The 23,599-nt window shown below is 38.1% G+C and overlaps 1 protein-coding gene across 1 annotated transcript in view; it reads right to left on the reverse strand.

The window, feature by feature from the left end:
• Positions 1–23,599, reverse strand: part of NEMF (nuclear export mediator factor) — a 1,922,187-nt gene that overhangs the window by 131,694 nt on the left and 1,766,894 nt on the right. Inside the window, exons 31-32 of the mRNA XM_044074284.1 lie at positions 10,605–10,648; positions 10,441–10,520 (exon numbers count right to left, since the gene is read on the reverse strand). Coding sequence (XP_043930219.1) covers positions 10,441–10,520; positions 10,605–10,648 — 124 coding nt within the window. The remainder of the gene's footprint in view (positions 1–10,440; positions 10,521–10,604; positions 10,649–23,599) is intronic.

The following is a 23,599-nucleotide window of genomic DNA, read 5'->3' on the forward strand; positions in this document are numbered from 1 at the left end:
CCAGTTATTAAGAATAACATCCCTTATAGAAGCTTGATCTCTACAGATCGGCAAAGGGAAGCTAAGATGTCTGTCTATAGAAACTGGCTGGCTGAATGAATTTGAGTCCGTAGTCACAGAATTTTGAGATGAAACAGTTTCAATCTCAGCATTGTTGCGAAGCTGTCTGAAGCTTAAATTCACCACGGAGCTGGCAGAAGGGGTGTGGTGCTGTGCAGACAGAGGATTGGTACTAGTAAGGGGCTGGTTCTGATCCACAATGTCATTGGGCTCTGTAAAGAAACCATGGGAAATGATAGGCGGAAACCTCAAATGGCGAACCTCTAATACCATCTTGCAGCACAGTATCAAGTAAAGAGTTTGGGTAGCCTCTATCCAAACGTTAAGAAATTAGAAAAGCACATTCATTAATGAAATTAAAACCTGTTTGATAATCCGTGACAGTCTAATATATTGGCCACGCACCAAATTCCTTTTAATAAATTCAGAGTACATGCTGGTGTAATGGAGGTAGTTATGGAAAGTATCTTTCCAATAAATATTGGAGTCCCATGTATGTGCAAGACAATCCAGTGTAATGACAGTATCCAAAAAATTCACTTAATTACCAATTCCAGATATTTTGAATTTTAAAAATGGAATGCTTTCGGAGATGGAATCAACAAAATCATGCAAGTGTATCAGCAAGCCCTGCCAGACAAAAAAGATATCATCACTATATCTTTTATACAGTCTAGTGTAGATAAAGCCTGGTAAATGAGTAAGCATGCTAGTCTCCCAGGCAGCAAGGACTAAATTCGCAAATGCTGGTGAAAGCTTTGATCCCATGTCAACCCCCTTGACCTGTTTATATACCATCCCATTGAAATGAAAAAAATTACTTTCCTGTACCAATGTTAATAAAGTACAAATAGTAGCAACTTTTACTCATGAAAATTTCGTGGCTCTTCCAAGATAAGACTGCAAATACTGCAATCCCTCCTCATGACAGATGCTAGTGTAAACAGCCTCTATGTCAATGGTGACGAACATCGTGTCCATATCAGTTGGAGGTTGTAGAAAGAGTTCATGTAAGAAATGCCATGAATCCTTTATGTAGAAAGGCATGCGTTGCACTACAGGATTCAAAACCCAGTCCAAGTACTCAGCTATATTCTCAGTTTTCGTCTTTCTGTTTGAGACAATGTGTCTGAAAGGGGGGTTGACTGAATCCTTATGAATCTTAAGATTGCCGAAGAACCTTCCCAGACTTGGACCATTAACCGACATAAACTGAGCCTCAGCCAAAGAAACTGTTCCATCTCTTTCCAGTGTAGCCAACGTATCATCAATCCATGAGAACGCAACATCCGCCTCAAACAAAGTGGTCAGTCTGTAGTATTGGCTGTTTTGCAAATCCCTCTGGACAGTATGTACATACCGGGACTGTTCCATTAAAACAATTCCTGTTCCCTTGTCTGCTTTCAAAATTCTTAATGATTTATCAGATGTCAATTCACACAAAGTAGACCGTTGGTCATGACTCAAGTTATACCAAGTGCAAGAACTTTGATTTTGTAATAGGTTTCTAATGTCTCATTTGCAAAAAAGTATGTAATGTACTGTGCAAGAGTAAATTAAAAGCCCATTCTTCACTGCGGTTTTACACCTAAACAAAATAATACTGCTGCTTTTCCAGACAGGACATTGAGTTTCCCGTTACCTAATTGCAGGGATATGAAATTTATCCGGGATGTCATCTCTCACAACTGGAACATTGTTACTAGTTCACAGACTTTGTCTAACATGTTATGGGATTCTCCATTGTTTGCATATAAAAAGACTAAAACAATTAGAAAATGACTTGAAAACAGAGACTCAGCACTGGTGTTAAATTCTGTTAGAAACATTACTGACCCACCTGGCATGTTCAAGTGTGGCAAATGTGTTCGTTGCAAGCTTATTTTCAAAGGGAAGTGCTACACTTTTGTACACAATGACTATAAAGTAAATTTTTCCCATCATTATGACTGCTCATCCATTAATCTGGTTTATGCTGCAGTTTGTAATTCCTGTTATTATTTCTAAGTGGGAAAGACTTGCAGGAAACTGTCAGACAGAATGAAAGAATACTCTGGGGCTCTCAGAAGTTCTGACTCTCGAAATGCACTAGCAAGACATTCGCTAACTTGTACTAAGCTGGCAGAAGGGGTGTGGTGCTGTGCAGACAGAGGATTGGTACTAGTAAGGGGCTGGTTCTGATCCACAATGTCATTGGGCTCTGTAAAGAAACCATGGGAAATGATAGGCGGAAACCTCAAATGGCGAACCTCTAATACCATCTTGCAGCACAGTATCAAGTAAAGAGTTTGGGTAGCCTCTATCCAAAAGTTAAGAAATTAGAAAAGCACATTCATTAATGAAATTAAAACCTGTTTGATAATCCGTGACAGTCTAATATATTGGCCACGCACCAAATTCCTTTTAATAAATTCAGAGTACATGCTGGTGTAATGGAGGTAGTTATGGAAAGTATCTTTCCAATAAATATTGGAGTCCCATGTATGTGCAAGACAATCCAGTGTAATGACAGTATCCAAAAAATTCACTTAATTACCAATTCCAGATATTTTGAATTTTAAAAACAGAATGCTTTCGGAGATGGAATCAACAAAATCATGCAAGTGTATCAGCAAGCCCTGCCAGACAAAAAAGATATCATCACTATATCTTTTATACAGTCTAGTGTAGATAAAGCCTGGTAAATGAGTAAGCGTGCTAGTCTCCCAGGCAGCAAGGACTAAATTCGCAAATGCTGGTGAAAGCTTTGATCCCATGTCAACCCCCTTGACCTGTTTATATACCATCCCATTGAAATGAAAAAAATTACTTTCCTGTACCAATGTTAATAAAGTACAAATAGTAGCAACTTTTACTCGTGAAAATTTCGTGGCTCTTCCAAGATAAGACTGCAAATACTGCAATCCCTCCTCATGACAGATGCTAGTGTAAACAGCCTCTATGTCAATGGTGACGAACATCGTGTCCATATCAGTTGGAGGTTGTAGAAAGAGTTCATGTAAGAAATGCCATGAATCCTTTATGTAGAAAGGCATGCGTTGCACTACAGGATTCAAAACCCAGTCCAAGTACTCAGCTATATTCTCAGTTTTCGTCTTTCTGTTTGAGACAATGTGTCTGAAAGGGGGGTTACAGCAATCCTTATGAATCTTAAGATTGCCGAAGAACCTTCCCAGACTTGGACCATTAACCGACATAAACTGAGCCTCAGCCAAAGAAACTGTTCCATCTCTTTCCAGTGTAGCCAACGTATCATCAATCCGTGAGAACGCAACATCCGCCTCAAACAAAGTGGTCAGTCTGTAGTATTGGCTGTTTTGCAAATCCCTCTGGACAGTATGTACATACCGGGACTGTTCCATTAAAACAATTCCTGTTCCCTTGTCTGCTTTCAAAATTCTTAATGATTTATCAGATGTCAATTCACACAAAGTAGACCGTTGGTCATGACTCAAGTTATACCAAGTGCAAGAACTTTGATTTTGTAATAGGTTTCTAATGTCTCATTTGCAAAAAAGTATGTAATGTACTGTGCAAGAGTAAATTAAAAGCCCATTCTTCACTGCGGTTTTACACCTAAACAAAATAATACTGCTGCTTTTCCAGACAGGACATTGAGTTTCCCGTTACCTAATTGCAGGGATATGAAATTTATCCGGGATGTCATCTCTCACAACTGGAACATTGTTACTAGTTCACAGACTTTGTCTAACATGTTATGGGATTCTCCATTGTTTGCATATAAAAAGACTAAAACAATTAGAAAATGACTTGAAAACAGAGACTCAGCACTGGTGTTAAATTCTGTTAGAAACATTACTGACCCACCTGGCATGTTCAAGTGTGGCAAATGTGTTCGTTGCAAGCTTATTTTCAAAGGGAAGTGCTACACGTTTGTACACAATGACTATAAAGTTAATTTTTCCCATCATTATGACTGCTCATCCATTAATCTGGTTTATGCTGCAGTTTGTAATTCCTGTTATTATTTCTAAGTGGGAAAGACTTGCAGGAAACTGTCAGACAGAATGAAAGAATACTCTGGGGCTCTCAGAAGTTCTGACTCTCGAAATGCACTAGCAAGACATTCGCTAACTTGTACTAATTTTGAAAAATTTCCATTTTTAGTATTAGAGCAAGTAGAACTGTTTTTGGGTGACTATGCTACTCTTCTGGAGGTTAAGGAACTCAAATGTCAACTTCTGCTGGGAGAAGATTCAGCTCCTGGTTTGAATGATATCAATTTAAAATGTGCTTTGTAATGGCTTACCTGAGTTCACATGACAGACTCACTTTTCACTGGTTTGCTGTATGCTGTATATTGTACATGATTTTTCAGGTCACTTCATTACCATATAATATGTGCATATTTAAAGAAGGCTAGGGTTATTTCATTGGCTGTTACTCTTTTACTGCTTTATTGCCATCTTCTTTCTTCTCTTTTGGCTGTTCCAGTTAGAGGCCACCACAGTGGATCATCTGTATCCATTTCTTCCCGTCCTCTGCATATTGCTGTGTCACACCAACCACCTGCATGTCTTCCCTCACCACATCCATAAACCTTATCTTAGGCCTTCCTCTTTTCCTCTTACCTGGCAGCTCCATCCTTAGCATCCTTTTCCCAATCTACCCAGTTTCCCTCCTCAGCACATGTCCAAACCAACGCAATCTCGCCTCTCTGACTTTGTCTCCAAACCTTCCAACCTGAGCTGACCCTCTAATATACTGATTCCTAATCCTGTCAATCCTTGTCACACCCAGTATATTTACTGATTTTCTTTGTACCTTCTTATTTCTGAAGAAGTTTTTACATATTAAAAGAACGAAAGCGCGCTCAATTACTGGTTCTGGTGTTGTTTTTTCATATAGCTGTAGAAGTTTTTTTTTGTCAGTGTAAAGTTCTTTCTTCATTTTGCAGCTTATATATATGTCATAGGTAGGTCCTAGGCTACTGGCCCTAGGGCCTATATACACCTAGCTAAAAAGGTACACTGGCTTTCGCCACCCAAGAAAATTATTTTCCTGTGCCCCTGTCGAGCAGAGCCACAGAAGTGATCCCCGGGGTGAATTTCCTATCTCCCAACCAATCATTATGATTTTTCTTGAAGAGTGCTAATGAGGAGCTTTGTTTGATATAGATAGGTAGTTTGTTCCAGAGTATGGGAAGTCTCTGGGACAGGAATCTATCCCTCCAGCATGTTCTGTTTATTGTGGTGACAAGGTTTAGGTCCCTAGAGCGTGTAGCTCGGAGGGATTGGGATTTCTTTAAGTGAAGCATGTCCATCAGCTCTGGGTTTGACATAGCTTTGTATGTTAGGCAGACATCGCCTCTGAGAGGTGATATGCGATGGAGTAAAGCTGGAGCTTTTTGAGACGGTCTGCGCAGGGCATCTGTTTGAAGCCGGTAATCCTCTTTGTGGGGTATTTCTGCGGCCTTTCTAGTTGTTGCAGATGTCTTGTGAGGTACATACCAAAAGGGGCATTGTACTGTATAATTGGTCTAATGAGCAATGAGTAGAGGGGATGAGAAACCTTTTTTGATGAGGTGTGCTCATAGAAGGATTTCCCTACTGTGGCGATGTGATTATCAAAGGAGAGACTACTGTCCACCTGTGTCCCAAGGTCTCTTATTACACTTTCGGTGTTAAGCAGACTACTGCCTATGTGGTAGTTCATGGGTACAGAGTTTTTACCAAAAGGGATGAAAATACACTTTCTGGCATTGAGCTTGAGGCCATGGCTTTGACACCAGGCATCTGTTTCAGTGAGGCCCTTTTGTAGGATGCCCACATCGTTAGGAGTTTCGATTATGGCTCCTAGTTTACAGTCATCTGCGAACTTCGTTAACCAAAGACCTTCTGTGTTAGCCTGTACTTCTGAGAAGTAGATACCAAACAGGTGAGGACCCAGGACTGAACCCTGTGGTACTCCACTTGTCACTCATCTGAAGTCGGATTTGGAGTCTGCTACTTTCACAGTGTGGGTTCTGTCAGTGAGCCAGTTGGCAACCCATCTTGTGACATAGGAATTTATACATAGTTTAGTGAATTTATCTATAATTCCAAAGTGGGGGACGGTGTCGAAAGCATTGGCGAGATATAGATAGGCTGAGTGAACCTCCTTACCCTCATCTATGGCTTTGGTGACCGCTTCAAAGAAGCATATATATATATATATATATATATATATATATATATATATATATATATACACACACACACACACACACACACACACACACACACACACACACACACACACACACGCGTGAGAAATGATTTCCATTATTATGTATTAAGGAGTGCAGTTTTATATATATTGTTTTGAGCTGTTCATTTCCTAATTACTTATTAATTCGCTAGTATTACCTATTTGTTGAATATTTTATATATATTAAATCAGACAGACTTTTTGCTACTCAGGTTTCCTGTTGATGTACACCCACCTTATACATATGTATGAGTAATGAAATTTTCATAGTTACTCTTTCGTCATGGTTTAAGGGGCTGAACTGTTATTTCTATTGTTTACTTACACTGTTTTAACTCTGAAAATTGCACAGTTTACTTATTCTGAAGAAGTTCTTAAATAAAGAACAAAAGCGCTCAATTACTGGTTCTACTTGCTGCATTATTTCTGATGATTGTTTTGGAAAGTTAACTTTATTTACGTTCCACAGATTACAGATACCTTCAGAAGTTTTATTATTTTGATAATTTTCTTTCCTAGTGTTCTCTTGGTTTTGTTTGTATATATATATATATATATATATATATATATATATATATATATATATATATACACAGATATATATATATAAATATATACATTCACACACACACGCAGATTATATATATATATATATATATATATATATATATATATACACACATACATACACACACACACACACACACATATATATATATATATATATATATATATATATGTGTGTGTATTCTCTTCAGTTGATCAAACTGCCGAAATGATGAACGTCATATGGCTGAGACCATATAACCGCCATTTTGGAAGTTCAAACAGCGTGAACGGAGATTGCCATACATTGCAGATAGGGAAAATCGCCATTTTCCTCAATGTAGTGTAATCTCAGAGTTGGTATATTTAAGTAGTGGGGGGTGGAAGCAAGGCCCCCTGCCAAAAAAAAAGCATTGTTTATGTGTTTTGTTTTTATTGTCATTTTGAACTTGATGGATGTGTTCATCCAGACAGGGAGGACAGTGGACTGGTGCTGTCCAATGCCACAACAACTCTCAGGGAAACAGCGGGGAAAACATGGTGGTCCCAGGGATGGCATTCAGCCATCCAGCTGCTTACATGGTAGCACTCATTGGATGCGCATGGGGAAATTTGTCCCCTGCCCAAGGAAGGAGTTAAGACCTACATTATACACTCTCAGTGTTAGGATACTAGCAAAGGTACAAACCACCCTACATGGCTGTCTGAATGACAGTCCCCCTAAGATGGTACTCACCCTTGTCTTGCGAATAAAGCTTAACAAATATGCTCTAGCCCAATCAGGAAAGGCATGATGGTTAGTAAGCATAGGGTAAAAAGTACATAGAAAAACCATATAAGCAACATTTATATACATACATATATATATATATATATATATATATATATATATATATATACATGTGACTGCTGCATTTTGAAGCAAAGTAAAATACACATAATCACTGCATGGCAACTACACCCATAGTCCCCTCATGCCACAGTGACAGCAGTAAGCCCCATCAATATAAGCCAACAATATACCAAATTATCTCCCTCACGTATATGCAAATGAGCTATCTTCCTCAATCATGGTGAGCGAGAAATGCTTGTGAATGACTTCTGGCCATCACTGTGGACAATCAAGAATTCTGTTGCACCACCACCACTGCCCACTGCGATAACAAGTATGGCAAAAACACATGACTGAACACATATACATGGCAGTATGGGTGTTTCTGACCATTTTTATGAGTACATGTACTATCTAGTGCACTAGTGCTGTAGGTAAGCATTGTACATACACCTATGTAGTTCACTTTATTAATCTAATCTGGTAAAAGTGCTCCCAGAATACTGTGTTCATCACATCAGCACTCAGTACAGGACTGGACCTTGTTGTACATAAAAGTCAAACCACTTTTGTGTTGTGTTCTTGGTGTGTGGTCAAGCATAGATATGCCACATCCCTTCACAAATCAAGACAGAGCATGCATTCCTTGTAAGGAGACTGTCAATAATGCAATACCTTTCTTAAATTATGCTGATGATAGGACCACATATGGACCTTGATGTGAGACTTGGAGTTATGGAACTGGGCATGAGGTTTTGTGATTCTGACTGCCTGCATTAGCTTAACAGCAAAGATCAGACAGGAGAAAGTAAAAGGGTTCCTTTTAGGATATTTTGATATAACATAATACTTTTGTGTGTGTGTGTGTGTCTTTCTCTCTCTCTATGTATATATATATATATATATATATATATATATATATATATGGTGTACAATCAAAATGTTGCATGTCAGTCATGCGACTAGAAAAGTTGAAAGGCGATTTTCCGAGGTGTGGAATTTTAATTCGAAAAAATGACAAATCCACAAGGGCGAATGCTAGTGTGCATTCACCCTTGTGGATTCGTTATTTTGAACGGAGATCACACTATAGTGAGGATAGGGAAATTGACCCTTTCCTTCACTGTAGTGCGATCTTGGAGTTTGTACAGGGGGTGCAGGGGGCATACATATATACATATATACATATATATATATATATATATATATTTTTTTTAAATATATATATATATATATATATATATATATATATATATATTTTTTTTTAATATATATATATTTTTATATATATATATATATATATATATATATATATATATATATATACATATATATATATATATATATATATATATATATATATATATATATATATATATATTATATATATTATATATATATATATATATATATATATATATATATATATATATGGGTTCACTTTGTAATTTTCAAATACTGAAATCTCGAATTTCGGTACTTCGAAATTACAAAGCCGAAAACTCCAAATTCCGAAACCGGCAGAAATGCGAAATTCAAAATCCCAAAGCATGGAGATGTTGAATTTCCACCTCCGCTGGTGCATTGTGTGGATGTATGGGTTAACTTTAGGTAAGTTTGTGTGTGTAAATGTGTTGGTTAGGGGCTTTAGTGTGTGTAAGTGTGTGCTGTGACTGTGATGTGTGTGTTGAGGCACTGTAAGATGTGTGTGTGTGAGTTTCGTTTGTGTTTCTGTTTCTGCAATCTCGCAGATAAAATATATAAGTAGGGGGGTGGGGCCATAGGTGGGCTTGCCCCCCTGCTTATCTACAAGGTAGATGCATTTATTTGACTGTGGGGGATAGTTTTGTGTTTGTTTGTGTGTGTACTGTATGTGTAGTGTAGTTTTGGCATTTTGAATTTCGCGGTTGTGTGTTTTCGGAATTGTGAGTTGTGCTTGGGTTTTCGGCTTTGTAATTTCAAAATACTGAAATTTGGGATTTCAGTATTTCAAAATTACATAGTGGACCTATATATATATATATATATATATATATATATATATATATATATATATATATATATATATATATATATATATATATATATATATAATAGACACATACACAAACAAATATATACTTTTATTTTTTGGCAAAAAGCTCAAGGATATAGCACAAAAGGTGTAAAATGACAGCTTTACTGAGCATTTCATTGTACAACAGATAAGCCTTATATCTGCTTTGTTGCTACCCATTTCAAATGGTTACATTCCAATGCCACTATTCTTAGGTCATTCTGTTCTTCTGACACACTCAGCATGAAGTCAGCATGATGATCTTAAGATTCTGTAACTAAGTGCAAAACACTTAGTGTTTTGCAGATGTGAAGAGTATAACATTATTTTGAATTGGTGGTACAGTGCAATAACTGGACGAAAAAGAGCAATGCAAAACTACAAAAACAGTGACAAGTAGAGAAATACATTAATGGAAGCTCAAACTATCATATAAAGAGCTGGTCATTGCTAACATCATACCAGAGAACATGAAGAGTACTGGTGGAGGTACCTGTTTAATGCTCTTAGAAGACAGAGTAAAATTAATTAGGAACAATTAGGAACAAACACATCCAAACTCCCATCCTAGTTGTGACTCGTTGGTTCAGGATTTGTTCTGGAAAGTCTTACAGAGTAGTAAGCTACTGAGTACCATATACAAACAGGTTATCTATAAATAAAACAGCTGTAAAGTGATGAAAACTGAGAACTTTAAGTACATTAATAAAGGAAAATATTAGTAGTAATAATATACCTTCACACTCCGAAATAAGTCTTTTTCTCTTGATGATGTTTCTTTGAAATGCATGAAACAGTTCAAAGCAGTTTTAGCCGCTGTGAAAGAAAAGAATGAAATAGATTGTTAAAGTTTCTAATTTTACAACTAATTTTGCTTATGTAAATATAATCTTTACCCACCTTTCCCTTTCTTTTGTGTTCCTGGAGTTAATTTGACTTTGAATCTGAAAAAATGCAGGAGTAGAATTCACTGAACTTGAAACTATGTTTAACAGCTTCACCCTTAATCATTTACAGCTGAGAAAAGTATGGACTATTCAAAAAAGGTCAAGCCCTTAACCAGAATAAAGTTAGTATTATGCAAATTCAATTTAATATCAGCACAAGGGAAAGAGTCTTGTTTAGTGGTCCTCGACAGAAGTACAGTTAATTGAGCTACTCACCACAACACAGTAGCTATTCAAGGAACTCCATCAGTTGCTGACAGAAACAGTTTTTCCAAACAGTCAGACATTTCTCATCTCAAGCTGATGTGCCTTAAATTTTAGTGAGCATGTGATACTATATAAAGCCCATGTTACTTTATGCCATCTTTACTGAGAAACCTTTTACAATAAAATTTAAAAGGAAACTGTAACAACCAGACCCGAAGTCCATCAATGCCTGGACATTTAGAAGATATATTACGTAGGGGGAACACAAAGTGGGGATGTAGAAAGTATACACACAGACACACATTTCAGTATCTTAATTAACTGAAGGTTGGGATTTCTTCTAATGAAGACCCTACCTCAGCTCAAGATTTTTGTATTCTCTAGCCCACATCCATGCACGGGGATGCACATATGTTCTGCCAATTCATTTTGTGATGTCATGGAATGGATCTGTGTGGGAGCTCCTATCTCCACACTTGGTGTTGGATCCCTGCTGAAACTAAGTGAGTAACCACAAAAACAAGTATATGTAATTCTGACTTAACATAGCATCCATTCACAAAGTAGGTAGAGAAGTTCTCCAAATACAACAGGATAGCAAGTGGGCTAGAAAATACCTGTATCAGAGGGCTCTCAAGAAAATTAGCTACCATGGTGAGCAGGGGAACACCGAGAGAGTAATAAGTGCCTAATGCAGAGGGCATGCTTGAAGGCTATGGTAAGTACTTGTATACCTATTATATCTTTATTCAATAGTCCCTCTATAATGGGGTAAAGAGTGGGAAGATTCCCACTTAGTTGGAAAACATCTACCAGGTTGGCAAAGAGACAGAATGGTCAAAAGCGCGCAGGGGGGCAGGAAGGCTCAGAAGGCTGAATCCGGAAGTATTAATGTGCCAAAGTACTCCTTACTTCTCGTTTCCTGGTACAAGTAGTACTGCCTGACAAAGCCATGAGCTATTCAAGTGGCTGTGGCACAGAAGTCCTCAATGAACAAATTCATGAAACAGGCACTCCAAGCAGCCACAACCCTATTGGACTGACCTCTGACTGATCACATTGTTAGATACAAGAGGCCACAAAAAGTGAAGTCAGCAGGTTATATGGCTAGGATTTGCTCAGCCACAAATAACCCACACTTAACTGAAACAAATACATGACAAAATGGTCCATCCTCCAGAACTCATGCTTCATCCTCAGGTAAAACCTGTGCTGATGCTGTTCATTAAAGGTAGAAACTTCTCATTCTCTCTCTCTCTCTCTCTCTCTCATGAATTTTGTCCCAGGATGAAGAAAGTAACAGGACTGATTCAATGACCAATCAAAGATCACTTTTGGGAGGAAATGTGGCTTGAGTCAAAGGAATCTCCAGTCCTCATGAATGACTAAATAAAGTTCCCTACAAGTCTAGGCCTGTAACTCCAACAGTTGGTGGAAAGAGGTAATGACCCAAAAATGGTGGCTTTCAAAACAGGAACTTGATATCTGCCAAAGTAGAAAATTTAAATTGCGGATACTAAGCATATCAATCATAGAATGAATTTCCCTCAGGAGAAAAGGGCCCTTCAGAGAAGGAGGACTGTACTTTAAAGATGGCAAAACATGCAGACTCCCCTTAAGGAACTGAGTTGCAAAAGTCTGTACTGAGACACAGCTTCATCCTATTCAAAGTGTCATCCACTGAAACTGCAGATACATATAGTCTGATCACAGAAAAGGATAAGACCTATGTCAAACAGGTACATGAAATAGATGAGCTCATAACCAGAGTGGGGGGACTGTACTAAACTATATTATCATGGAGAACCTAAGGGTTTCTAGTAGCTTCAATGATGTTTGAAGTATCATCTGGATGTTTCATAAGCATAAATACTGTGGTTTCTAAATATGCAGGCAGGCCTAAAGGTGGAGCTGGTGGCTGCCACAAACAAGGAGTACTTCTCTGACCCTTCTAATTCACCAATGGGTGACAGAGTTCAGTCTTTTTTCTCAGAACATGGTGACCAAGTAAGAAAAGGTTGGAAATATACACAATCTCTTTCACAACATAAGAAGAAAAGTGTAAGATGCAGCTTCACAAAAAACACAATGTGCCAGCAAACTGTGAACCTGAACTGATTTAATAATTAGTGCAGCATCAAAAACAAATACCCAGACCGGTTTCGGCTGGTAAAAGACACAGTCTTCATCAGTGTGAAAATAAAATCAAATCAATACTGTTTTATAATATCTGCATGTCAATTAAACACAAACCCCCATTGGTTGTTTAGAATTGCTCATTCAATCCAGGTGGAAATAATCCACCTTGCTTAACAATCCATTTTATCTCTTTAGAATCTAAAATGGAATGTCAACCTGTTTTGTTTAATTTATTCCCCTTAACTAAATCAGTAATCAGAAATGTAAACTTGGCTGATTTATCTGCCATACAATGCTTATATAATGCATTACTGGATTTTTTTTTTAATATTACTTATATGTTCTGAAATTCTCAACCTAAACGGACGGGGTGTTTGGCCAATATAAAAAGATCTACAAGTGCATGTGGCTAAGTATATTAGCCAGTTGCTACTGCAATTGGCAAAAAATTTGATATTATACACAATACCACAATTTTTACTCGTGAACTGTTTGGACTTGGATATTTTGTCACAATGTATACAGTGACCAAATGGAAAACATCCAATAAGTGTTTCACCTGTAAAGGTAGTTTGTATCTCCTGAGACTAACCTCTAACATAAGAATGTTTGTAATGACTGAAAAAAGATGCCAAATTTTTACATTTGCGAAAGGAAAACAAACACCTATCTGGTAACATATTAGATAGATAATGATCACACTGCAGTATATGCCAATGTCTGTGTATACTATTCATAAGTGCATCTGAATTCCTTGCATATGTGGTAATAAATATGATAGGTTGTGGGTTCCGTTCTACATGTGTTTTGTATATCAATAAATCATCCCTCTTCAGTGTGTTTGCCCAGTTGCTGGCCTGAAGAACATGTCCCATATGATATCCCCTAGATTTGAATCTGTATGTCAAATCCTGTCTATGTTCTTGAAAAGTAGATTCATGAGAACAAATCCACCTCATTCTAATATATTGGGATTTAGGGATATTTTTGGCTATATGAGGAGGATGAAAGCTGGATGCATGGAGGACAGTATTAAATTGTGGATACTTTCTGAAAATCTGCGTACTTAAGGTGTTATCTGATAATCTATTGATGTGAACATCAAGAAAAGTAATAGTATCTGCATGATAACTGACTAAAATGCAGGCCCCATTTGTTCTCATTCAAATAAGATATAAACTCCATCAAGTAATCCACATCGGTCCTCCACACCATCCAGCAATCATCCAAATAGCGTCTTCAAATGTCAATTTAATCCAGGAACAGGTTATGGCTGTTGTCATAGATAATTTGTTCCTCAATAAAGGCCATAAATAAGTCAGCATAGATGGGGGCAAAAGATGCCCCCATGGCTGTGCCCTTAGTTTGCGAATAGCATGTATCCTGGTAGAAAAAGACATTATTGGTTAGGACATGTTCCGTCAGGCCTATGAGGAAGGTAAGATGCAGCTTGCCTATGCTGTGCTGTACCAAGGAGAAGATGTGGAAGCACAGTACTGTCTACTGTGATGAGCTGGATTACCTCTACTGTACCCCATTCTCAGAAGACTTTCACGAAGTCTGCCACCCTTATCTACATCATCAGTAGGGGACAGAAATATCAGCTAAGAGACTGAACAAGCACTTTCACCTTTGCTGAGATGAGAATAGCTGTGAGGGTGATGCCAGGCATTGTCAATGACCTACTGCTAGACCCACATTTCTCTCTGCTACGTAGATGTGAGTGTGCACATTATATTTGCTCAATACCAAACCTTGGCTCAGTTCTCTCACTGGAGCCTGAAGGACTTGCATCTCAAAGCCCGAAGGATATTTAGCACTGATACAGTTTGAGAAGATTTGTGTAAAATAGGTTTTCACTTGCATTGCATCTAAGAGATCCTAAAATGAAGATTTAAGTGTGGCAGTGCATTATCTGCTATTAGAGAACATGACATCCTCAGATGCAGTAAAGCAACACCCACAAAGCAGTGGAAAAAACAATAGTTTTGCAACTAATGGCATTGGATCATCCACTAAAGTAGACTCATGCAGACAGGTGGATAAAACAGTGAACTTGGTGTTTTTCTAGAGGCCCAAGAGGTACTGAAGAGTTCAAGTCACAGTGCATTTCTGTTGTCTCACCCTTGATGTCAAAGGCATGAGTTGGCCCACTCTGTTGCAGAAACAACTGACAAAATGCTATCTGATGAACCAGCAGTGCTTTCTTCTTAAGTTGAACTAAAGACATTTTGTCTTGCTTTAATTCCTAGTGACCATCACCTGCTTGTCTTGAAACTACATGACTGTGTCATGACAGAACTGCAGAAATACTGTGTTGATATGAAAAAGAATAATATATGTTTTTGAGTTGTGAGACTGGTTAGCAATTGTAAAAAAAAAAAAACTAGTAACTACCATATACATCTGTGAAGTATGTCAAAAGGCACTGTATGTGAACCTTACTGTTGTTGTGTCTTTCCACTTATCCCAGTTAGGGGTCGCCACAGCGGAACTCCGATTCGCTAATGTTTGGTAGTAGATTTTTACTTGCCGAGTTACCAGCCCTGACGCACAACCTTCAACGAAGGCACGCTCATTCACGCATGCCTTCACACAGAAGATGCTCTAGCTGAGAATCGAATGGGACAACGTCTTGCTGTGAGGTGACAACGCTACCGCAGCACCACTACTGCGGATCATATATATGAACCTTACTACAATACTAAAAACATACGAATTCATGTATGCTAGCTGTGCCTGGTCATCTGTATCCCTAAGTAAAGCACTTACGTTTAAGCTAAAAATGAAAACTACAAAGTCTATGGGCTCCATATACATGCCTCTACTGATCTTTTTAAAAGTTGGAATTGAGGTTTTAAAGTTCCTCTACTACAATTACTTGTTATTATGGTCTAACAAACAGATGTTTTTAGTTACTTGCATTTTCAGATTATGCAATCTGATAACACATAATAAATATTTGAATATGTTGCGCTTTGTGGAAGTCAAAGGCATAACAATGGAAAGAAGCATGGATTCTGCCACATCTGATTTTTATATATCTATCTATCTATATATATATATATCTATATATCTATATATATATATATATATATATATATATCTATATATATATATCTATATATATATATATATATATATATATATATATCTATATATATATGATACATATATATATATATATATATATATATATATATATATATATATATATATATATATATATATATATATATATATATATATATGTGTATATATGTATATATGGGTCTACTTCATAACATTGAAATTTCATAACGTTGAATTTCATAACATTGAGACCATAACATCGAAATTTCAAAACACAAAACCCAAAACACTGAAAACTCAAAACACTGAAAGTGTGCTTCATAACACTGAAAACTACTTTGCACAAGTAAATAAGATTCCCTCCACATACACCACCTAACAAACACACTATCTATTATGTTTCTGTAGGGGGGCAAACCTCCCTGCAATCCCCACGTGGGGGCCTCTGCCTCCCAACCCCCCCCCTGTAAATTAAATATACCAACACCAAGATCACACTACAGTGGAAAAAAGTTAATTTCCACCTAACCTTTTTCCACTGCAGCACGATCTTGGAGTTGGTATATTTAATTTATGAAGTGAGCAGAACCCACATGGGGTGCAGGGGCTTCTCCCCTACAGAAACATAGTAGAATGTGTGTTTGTAGTTAGGTGTTGTTATAGGTGGAGAGGATGTTATTTATATATGCACTGTAGTTTGCAGTGTTATGAAGCACACTTTCAATGTTCTGAGTTTTCAACATTTTGGGATTTGGATGTTTTGGTCTCAATGTTATAAAATTAATCATTATGAAATTTCAATGTTATGAAGTAGACTCATTTATATATATATATATATATATATATATATATATATATATATATATATATATATATATATATATAAAATGGTTCCACTTCAGAATCTCAAATTACTGAAAACTCGAACTTCATATGGTTGAGACCATATGATCGAGTTTTCAGAAACTCGAAATTCTGAAGTGAAATTAAAAAAAAAAAAAAAAAAAAATACCCAAACACATAGTTTCTGCAAGGGGTCAAGCCCCCCTGCACCCTCTCTACTTAAATATGCCATCTCCATGATCGCACTATAGTAAGGAAATTGGAAATCAGAAGCACAGAACAGGAGATTTCCCTTTTCCCCACTGTAGCGTGATCTCTGAGTTGATATATTAAGTAGGGGGTGTGGGGGGTGCAGGGGGGCTTGCCCCCCTGCAGAAACAATGTGTTTGGGTATTTTTTTTTTTTACTTCATTTTGGAATTTCGAATTTTTGAAAATTCGATCATATGGTCTCGACCATATGAAGTTCGAGTTTTCAGTAATTCGAAATTCTGAAGTGAAGCGATATATATATATATATATATATATATATATATATATATATATATACACACACACACACACACACACACACACACACACACACACACACACACACACACAATGTCAGAAGAATTAAGACTTGCTGCTAATCTGCAGAACTAGACGGGCAGTGGTTCTTAATCAGTGTGATGGTGAAGCAAGTGGTTGCTAACATAAATGAACTCTCCTCTGTATCTAAACACATGCTGTACAAACCGAACTCAGTGTCTACAGGAGCAAAATGAACAGAAGTGAGAGGTTTGCACTCATAGCAGCACTTTAACCAGTAAACAGTTACCAACTAAGGGTGATTTAATAGTGGGCAATTTATAAATACTTTCAGTAGTTTTATTTCCGCATATCTGGTTGGAATCACATTGATCCACTGAAGGAACTTTTTTACCATGTGCTGAGGCCCTAGCCAAGACACTGACACAGAGGGATAAAAAACTCTATGACCCATATGATCAGTGTTTGATTAGTGGCTCAGGCTTCTGGCAGTGGGGACAGGGAAGATGGGAATGCCTGTCCTAGGGGCAGGACTGTGACTGACATCTCTCTTTATGGCTCAGGTAGTGCCTGGCACTCAGATGAATGATGTCTGGCTGGAGGAGCCAGGAGGACAGAATAGGTGTGGCTACCCAATGGGTCACTGAAAGATGCATTCTCAATCTACTCCAAATTGCTAGCCTAACCTAGTGATGTCATTAGCACAAAAGGTGGGACTCAGGTTTACAAAAAAAAAAAAAAAAAACAAAACATTTTAAGTCACAGTATGGAGGTTCCTTCTTGTCTCATGTCGCTCAACGTGCTTGCACATCTATTGCCCTATTAGACTGTCATGAAGCAGGAGAATTCCATGCACTGGTGCTATCCCAGAAGGGAGATAATCCTGGTGTGGGTCACATCAGGGAGGTGCCAGGATTGGGACTTGTGGAGATTAAGACTGCAAGAACAGGAAGGGCCTGAAGTTGTTTGCAGTGGCCCAACATATTGCAAAAAAGTGCCAAAGTCTCAAAAAGAACTTGTTGAAAGACACCTTCCACAAACCTCAAACTGTTTTTTTTTTTGGGGGGGGGGGCAAGCTCCATACTTAACTATATATCAGTTATATGGCAACACAACACCGGAGTAAATGTCAAACACCACTGGTGCTGAAAAGTGGATTTCAGTTACGTTATTTTGTAGCAGACACTTGAAAGAATGCTCAAATAGCTGACAGGTTCCCATCTGAGTTAGTATAGCTGTACCTGCAATAGTACTTACCTAAGATCTTTGGATATTGTGCTATCTCTGCCGTTTGTTTTGATGCTGAGCTGTTGCTGGGCCCCTAATTCCATCTTATCCCCAGGTCCTAACATGAATTAATTTTAAATGCCCACATTATTAGATTATAAGGTTCCTCCCTTTCTTTATGCTCACAAGTGTTTTTCTTTATCCATATTCTCACTTATCCTAATTAGATTCCTACTCAGAACAGTCAATACAGTAATGTAACCTTACGCAGTCATCCCTAATAATCTTACTTTGAGCCAGCTCCTTCGCCTACTCATGCTTCTGACAATGTTATTTTTTAGGATTACATCTTACCTCAAACTCTTAGCACAAGAAATCTGGGCAAAACCTAAACTAATGGAGTGACAAAAGTCAAAAAATAGGGACAGATTTTAAATATTGCTCTTATGAACTTAGAAAGTTGCTAGAATAACAGGATTTATGTTAGCATGCATTTTCTAAAGGATATGAAGTCTGAAACTCAAATGTCATTAATGCCATTATTTAGTGATGTCAGTCCTCAGTGATTTTCCAGAAAACCACAAATGTTATTAGAAACAGACCAAAGATGCCAGGCAAAATTCTAGACAGCTGAGAGGTGTGGACTACATGTCAATAAAGGCATGTTACATATTTTCTCAGATTCTGACCAAAGTTCTTTATATATCAGAAGCTGCAGCACCATCTCCCTGCATAGGAGCTCCCAGTGTCTTTATTAAAACAATATGAAATAACATGCTAGGTCAGACTTATTACTTCACTTTAAGGCCAGACTAGTCTTTGCTCATCTTCTTAACTCCTCCAACTCCCAGAAGAAGCTATTTATTTCTTGCTAATCCTTACTATTTGATTCACCTACTTCAGCAGGAAATGCAACCAGTAACTAGTAGCTGGTGATCAAACTCAAAAAAGATTGCTTACAGATAAACATGATAAACATACAATATTGTCTTTACTCTTCATTGTGGTGACACACATACCTTCCCTAGTTTTAACTCATCACTCAACCACACACACACACACACACACACACACACACACACACACACACACACACACACACACAATAAGAACTACAAGTAAAAGCAAAGTTAGCTGAACCTTGGCAGTGAATCCACAAATAATAAATCTGGACGAGTTTAAGGCCTGGATCTCAAAATCATACTCTTAACATAATAGAAATATCTGAATATGGTTAAGAAATGGGCTGGTGAAGAGGTTAAAATCCTTGTCAAAAATAACTTTATATAAAAGTCAAAGTAAACTTTGTTGTCATTTATAATTACACATGTGTAGCCTAAACAAAATTTCATGCATCAGCTCAATTTTTGAGATTAAAAAGGAAAGTGAAACAACATATACAAGTAGACGAATAAACATAACTAACAAATACAACACTACTCCCAATACATGCAAGAAAAAGCAGAGACATTCACCAACACTCATATACAAAAAGAATACCCTCCCCTAAGTTAAATTAACTACCCTATTTAAAGTAAAACAAAACAAACTACAGATTGAAATGCCTACGTTATTTGTCTAATATTGCACTTGAGTGAGTTAAATAATACTATGGCTATAATAAATAAATATTGCACTTATTTGGAATATATGTAAGTGTATATTGCACAAATAAATAAAAACGGACTTATTGTGTGTCCAGACCCTTGGGACTAGTACCTGAGTTGAGAAGTCTAATCACTGTAGAGTAGAAACTGTTACTGAATCTTGTAGTCCTGCAGTGGATGCTGCGATATCTCCTGCCCGATGCCAGATGCTTAAACAGTCCATGCGCAGGATGCATGTTGTCTTGTATTATTTTGGTGGCCTTTTGGATGCTTCTTGCAGAATAACAATGTTGTATTGATGGAAGACTGAAACCTGTTAACTTCTCTGCAATCCTCGCCACTCTTTGTAGCGCCTTCCTTTCTGTAACTGTGCAGCTTCCAAACCACACTGTGAAGTTGCAGGTGAGGATGCTCTCTATTGCACCTCTATAGAAGATGAAGAGAAGCTTAGCTTTTTTCAGCCTTCTTAAAAAGTGGAGGCATTGGTGTGCTTTCTTGACAAGTTGGCTGGTGTTTCCCAACCACGTGAGATCCTCTGATATGTGTACACCTAGGAATTGTGTACTCTTAACCCTCTCCACACTCTCATCATTGATCCTGAGCACTGGGTGGTTTGTTCTTTTCTTGAAGTCAATGATAATCTCTTTGGTCTTGCTTAAATTCAGGTCAAGGTTGTTCCCTTCGTACCAAATGATCAGAGATGCCACCTCATCTCTGTACACTCTTTCATCCTTGTTTGTGATATGCACCAATTTTAGCAAGTGGTCCTAGTGGACTAACTTCTGAAGTCATAGTAGGACTACACATAAAACTAGACACTATTTTGACTTTTCTCCACCAATACCATTTCACTTAACCTAAACCTTTTAGGAGATCTTTATTCCTCCACAAAGTAATGAGAAGTCACAAGAACACTACCCTTTTATTGGATACCTGGATGTTAAAATTCTTGGGCTCCTTAGAAACATGCTAAAGAATGCTTAGTACATATTAACATGATTCAAATGCTTCAGTTACCAGTCATATTCAATATGCATTTAAGAATCCACATATCATTACATCTCATGGAAACAAACCAACCTTCTGTGCTCCTGAATCAGGAGGTACTCTCAACTGCACTAACAGATCATTTCACTAAGAAGTTTAGTTAATCAGCCAAAAGACCTACAATACACTACCACCACCTTAGATGTTTACTTTAGCTGACTACTTTTTGCTCCAGAACCTTGCCTGCCTTGAACAGACTGGTTCTTCATTTTCATACACTATGACCTGTATTCTGCATGCTACTTCCGCGATGGTGCAGCGGTAGCATTGTTGCCTCAAAGCAAGAGGTTCTCCTGTTCGATTCAAACTTGTGTTGGGAGTGCCTTGTGTGTGGAGTCTGCATGACCCACCCCCCCGCGGTCAAGTGGGCGTCGGGCTGGCAACTCAACACCATAAAAACTAACTGCCAATCATTAGCGGATGGGAGTTCTGCTGTGGCGACCCCTAACAGGGAAAAGCCGAAAGACAAACAACATAACCTGTATTCTGCATACTTTAATTTCTCTCAAACTCTACCTTACTTTCTTTGGCAATTACCTCTCTACCTTTAGAAGAAATGTTAGAGGACAACAGCACCTTAGATGATTAAAGAGTTAACACTAGCTTGTATTTGTGAATGGCACACAGGAGTGGATTTTTCTTTAACTAAAACAGTTTGTTTGGGCCAGGTATTCAGCAGCATCTTGGAAATTGTATTAGCAACTCTTGTGAGAGAAGGTTAATTGCTTCCATTTTCTACATGTTTGAGCACCATTGGTTATTCCAAATTGTATGACAGTTAGTCCACTTGTTTCTTTTGTTTTATTTATTTGCTATTTACTGCATGACTCAGCATGAAGTTGCTGCCCGCTGTAGCTGGCCTACTCTGAAGCTGCATATAAGTGCTCTGGTTTGGCGACAGTTTAAGCCTACACTGATGATTTTCTTTGAGCTCTACAAAAGGAAAGTAAAACCTATATTGCAGTACCATCACAGCTGTTGCTGAATAGCAGGTAATGACTGGATCTTAATTTTTCCATTAAAATAGCTCTCCCAAACCATTATTGTTTCTCTGGTTTATCAGTTGCTTGACTGTGACCAGGAAAGCATTTGCTTTTGCATAATATACGTTTGGCTGTTTTGATTTGCCTCCAGCTGTGATGGGATCATTAGTAAGCCGCATGTCACTCTGTTGACACTACTTAGATAACACACACAGCACTAGATAATATGGTTCATAGGTTTGTACTAGGCTATCTGCTCTAGGGCATTTATAAGCCTAGCCAGAGTGTGTTTGGCTTTCGCCACCCATTTTAAATTAATTTTGCTATGCCCTTTTTCGAGGTTAGTATACTGTGCCTCTGTCTAACAGTGACACAGAAGTGATACCCGGGGTAAACCTACGATCTCCCATCCACTCATCAAGATTCCTCTTGAAGAGAGTCAATGAGGGACTCTGCCTAACCTGGACTGGGATTTTATTCCAGAGTGAAGGGAGCCTCTGGGTTATGAATTTGTCCCTCCAGCATGTCCTATTTATTTCAGTGCTGAGGTTCAAGTCTCTCGAGCGCGTAGCTTGATGGAATTTGGATTTTCTGAGGTGCAGCATGTCCATTAATTCCGGGTTGGACATGGCTTTATACGTCAGGCACAGATCGCCGCTGAGCAGGCGGTATGCCACTGAGTAGAGCTGGAGTTTCTTTAACCGCACAGCATATGGCATCTGTTTGAGCCCTGTGATCCTCTTGGTGAGGTATTTTTGGGGTCTTTCCAGTTGCTGCAGGTGTCTGGTAAGGTACATCCCGAAAGGGGCATTGTACTCAATTATGGGCCTGATGAGGGATGAGTAAAGAGGCACAATGACCTCCCCTGATCTAGATGTGAATCCCTTCATGATTAGGTGGGCTATATAAAATGTTTTTCTAACCACTTTGGCCACGTAGTGATTGCTATCAACTTGGGTCCCCAGGTCCCTAATTACTTCTTCTGTACTTAATGGATTACCACCTATGTGGTAATTTGTGGGCACTTTGTTTTTGCCAAAGAGGATAACTATACACTTTTTGGCGTTTAGCTTGAGGCCATGGCTCTGGCACCAGTTGTCTGTTTCTATGAGGCCCTTTTGGAGGATGCTTGTGTCGGCTGGAGAGTCGATTATGGCGCCCAGTTTGCAGTCATCTGCGAACTTCAGCCACAGTCCTTCCGTGTTGGCCTGTACCTCCGAGAAATATATACCAAACAAGAGAGGTCCCAGGACTGAGCCTTGTGGGATGCCACTTGTAACTGGTTTGGAGTCT

This window comes from Protopterus annectens, chromosome 6.part0 (assembly GCF_019279795.1).
Source record: "Protopterus annectens isolate FY-2018-M chromosome 6.part0, PAN1.0, whole genome shotgun sequence".
NCBI lineage: Eukaryota > Metazoa > Chordata > Ceratodontiformes > Protopteridae > Protopterus > Protopterus annectens.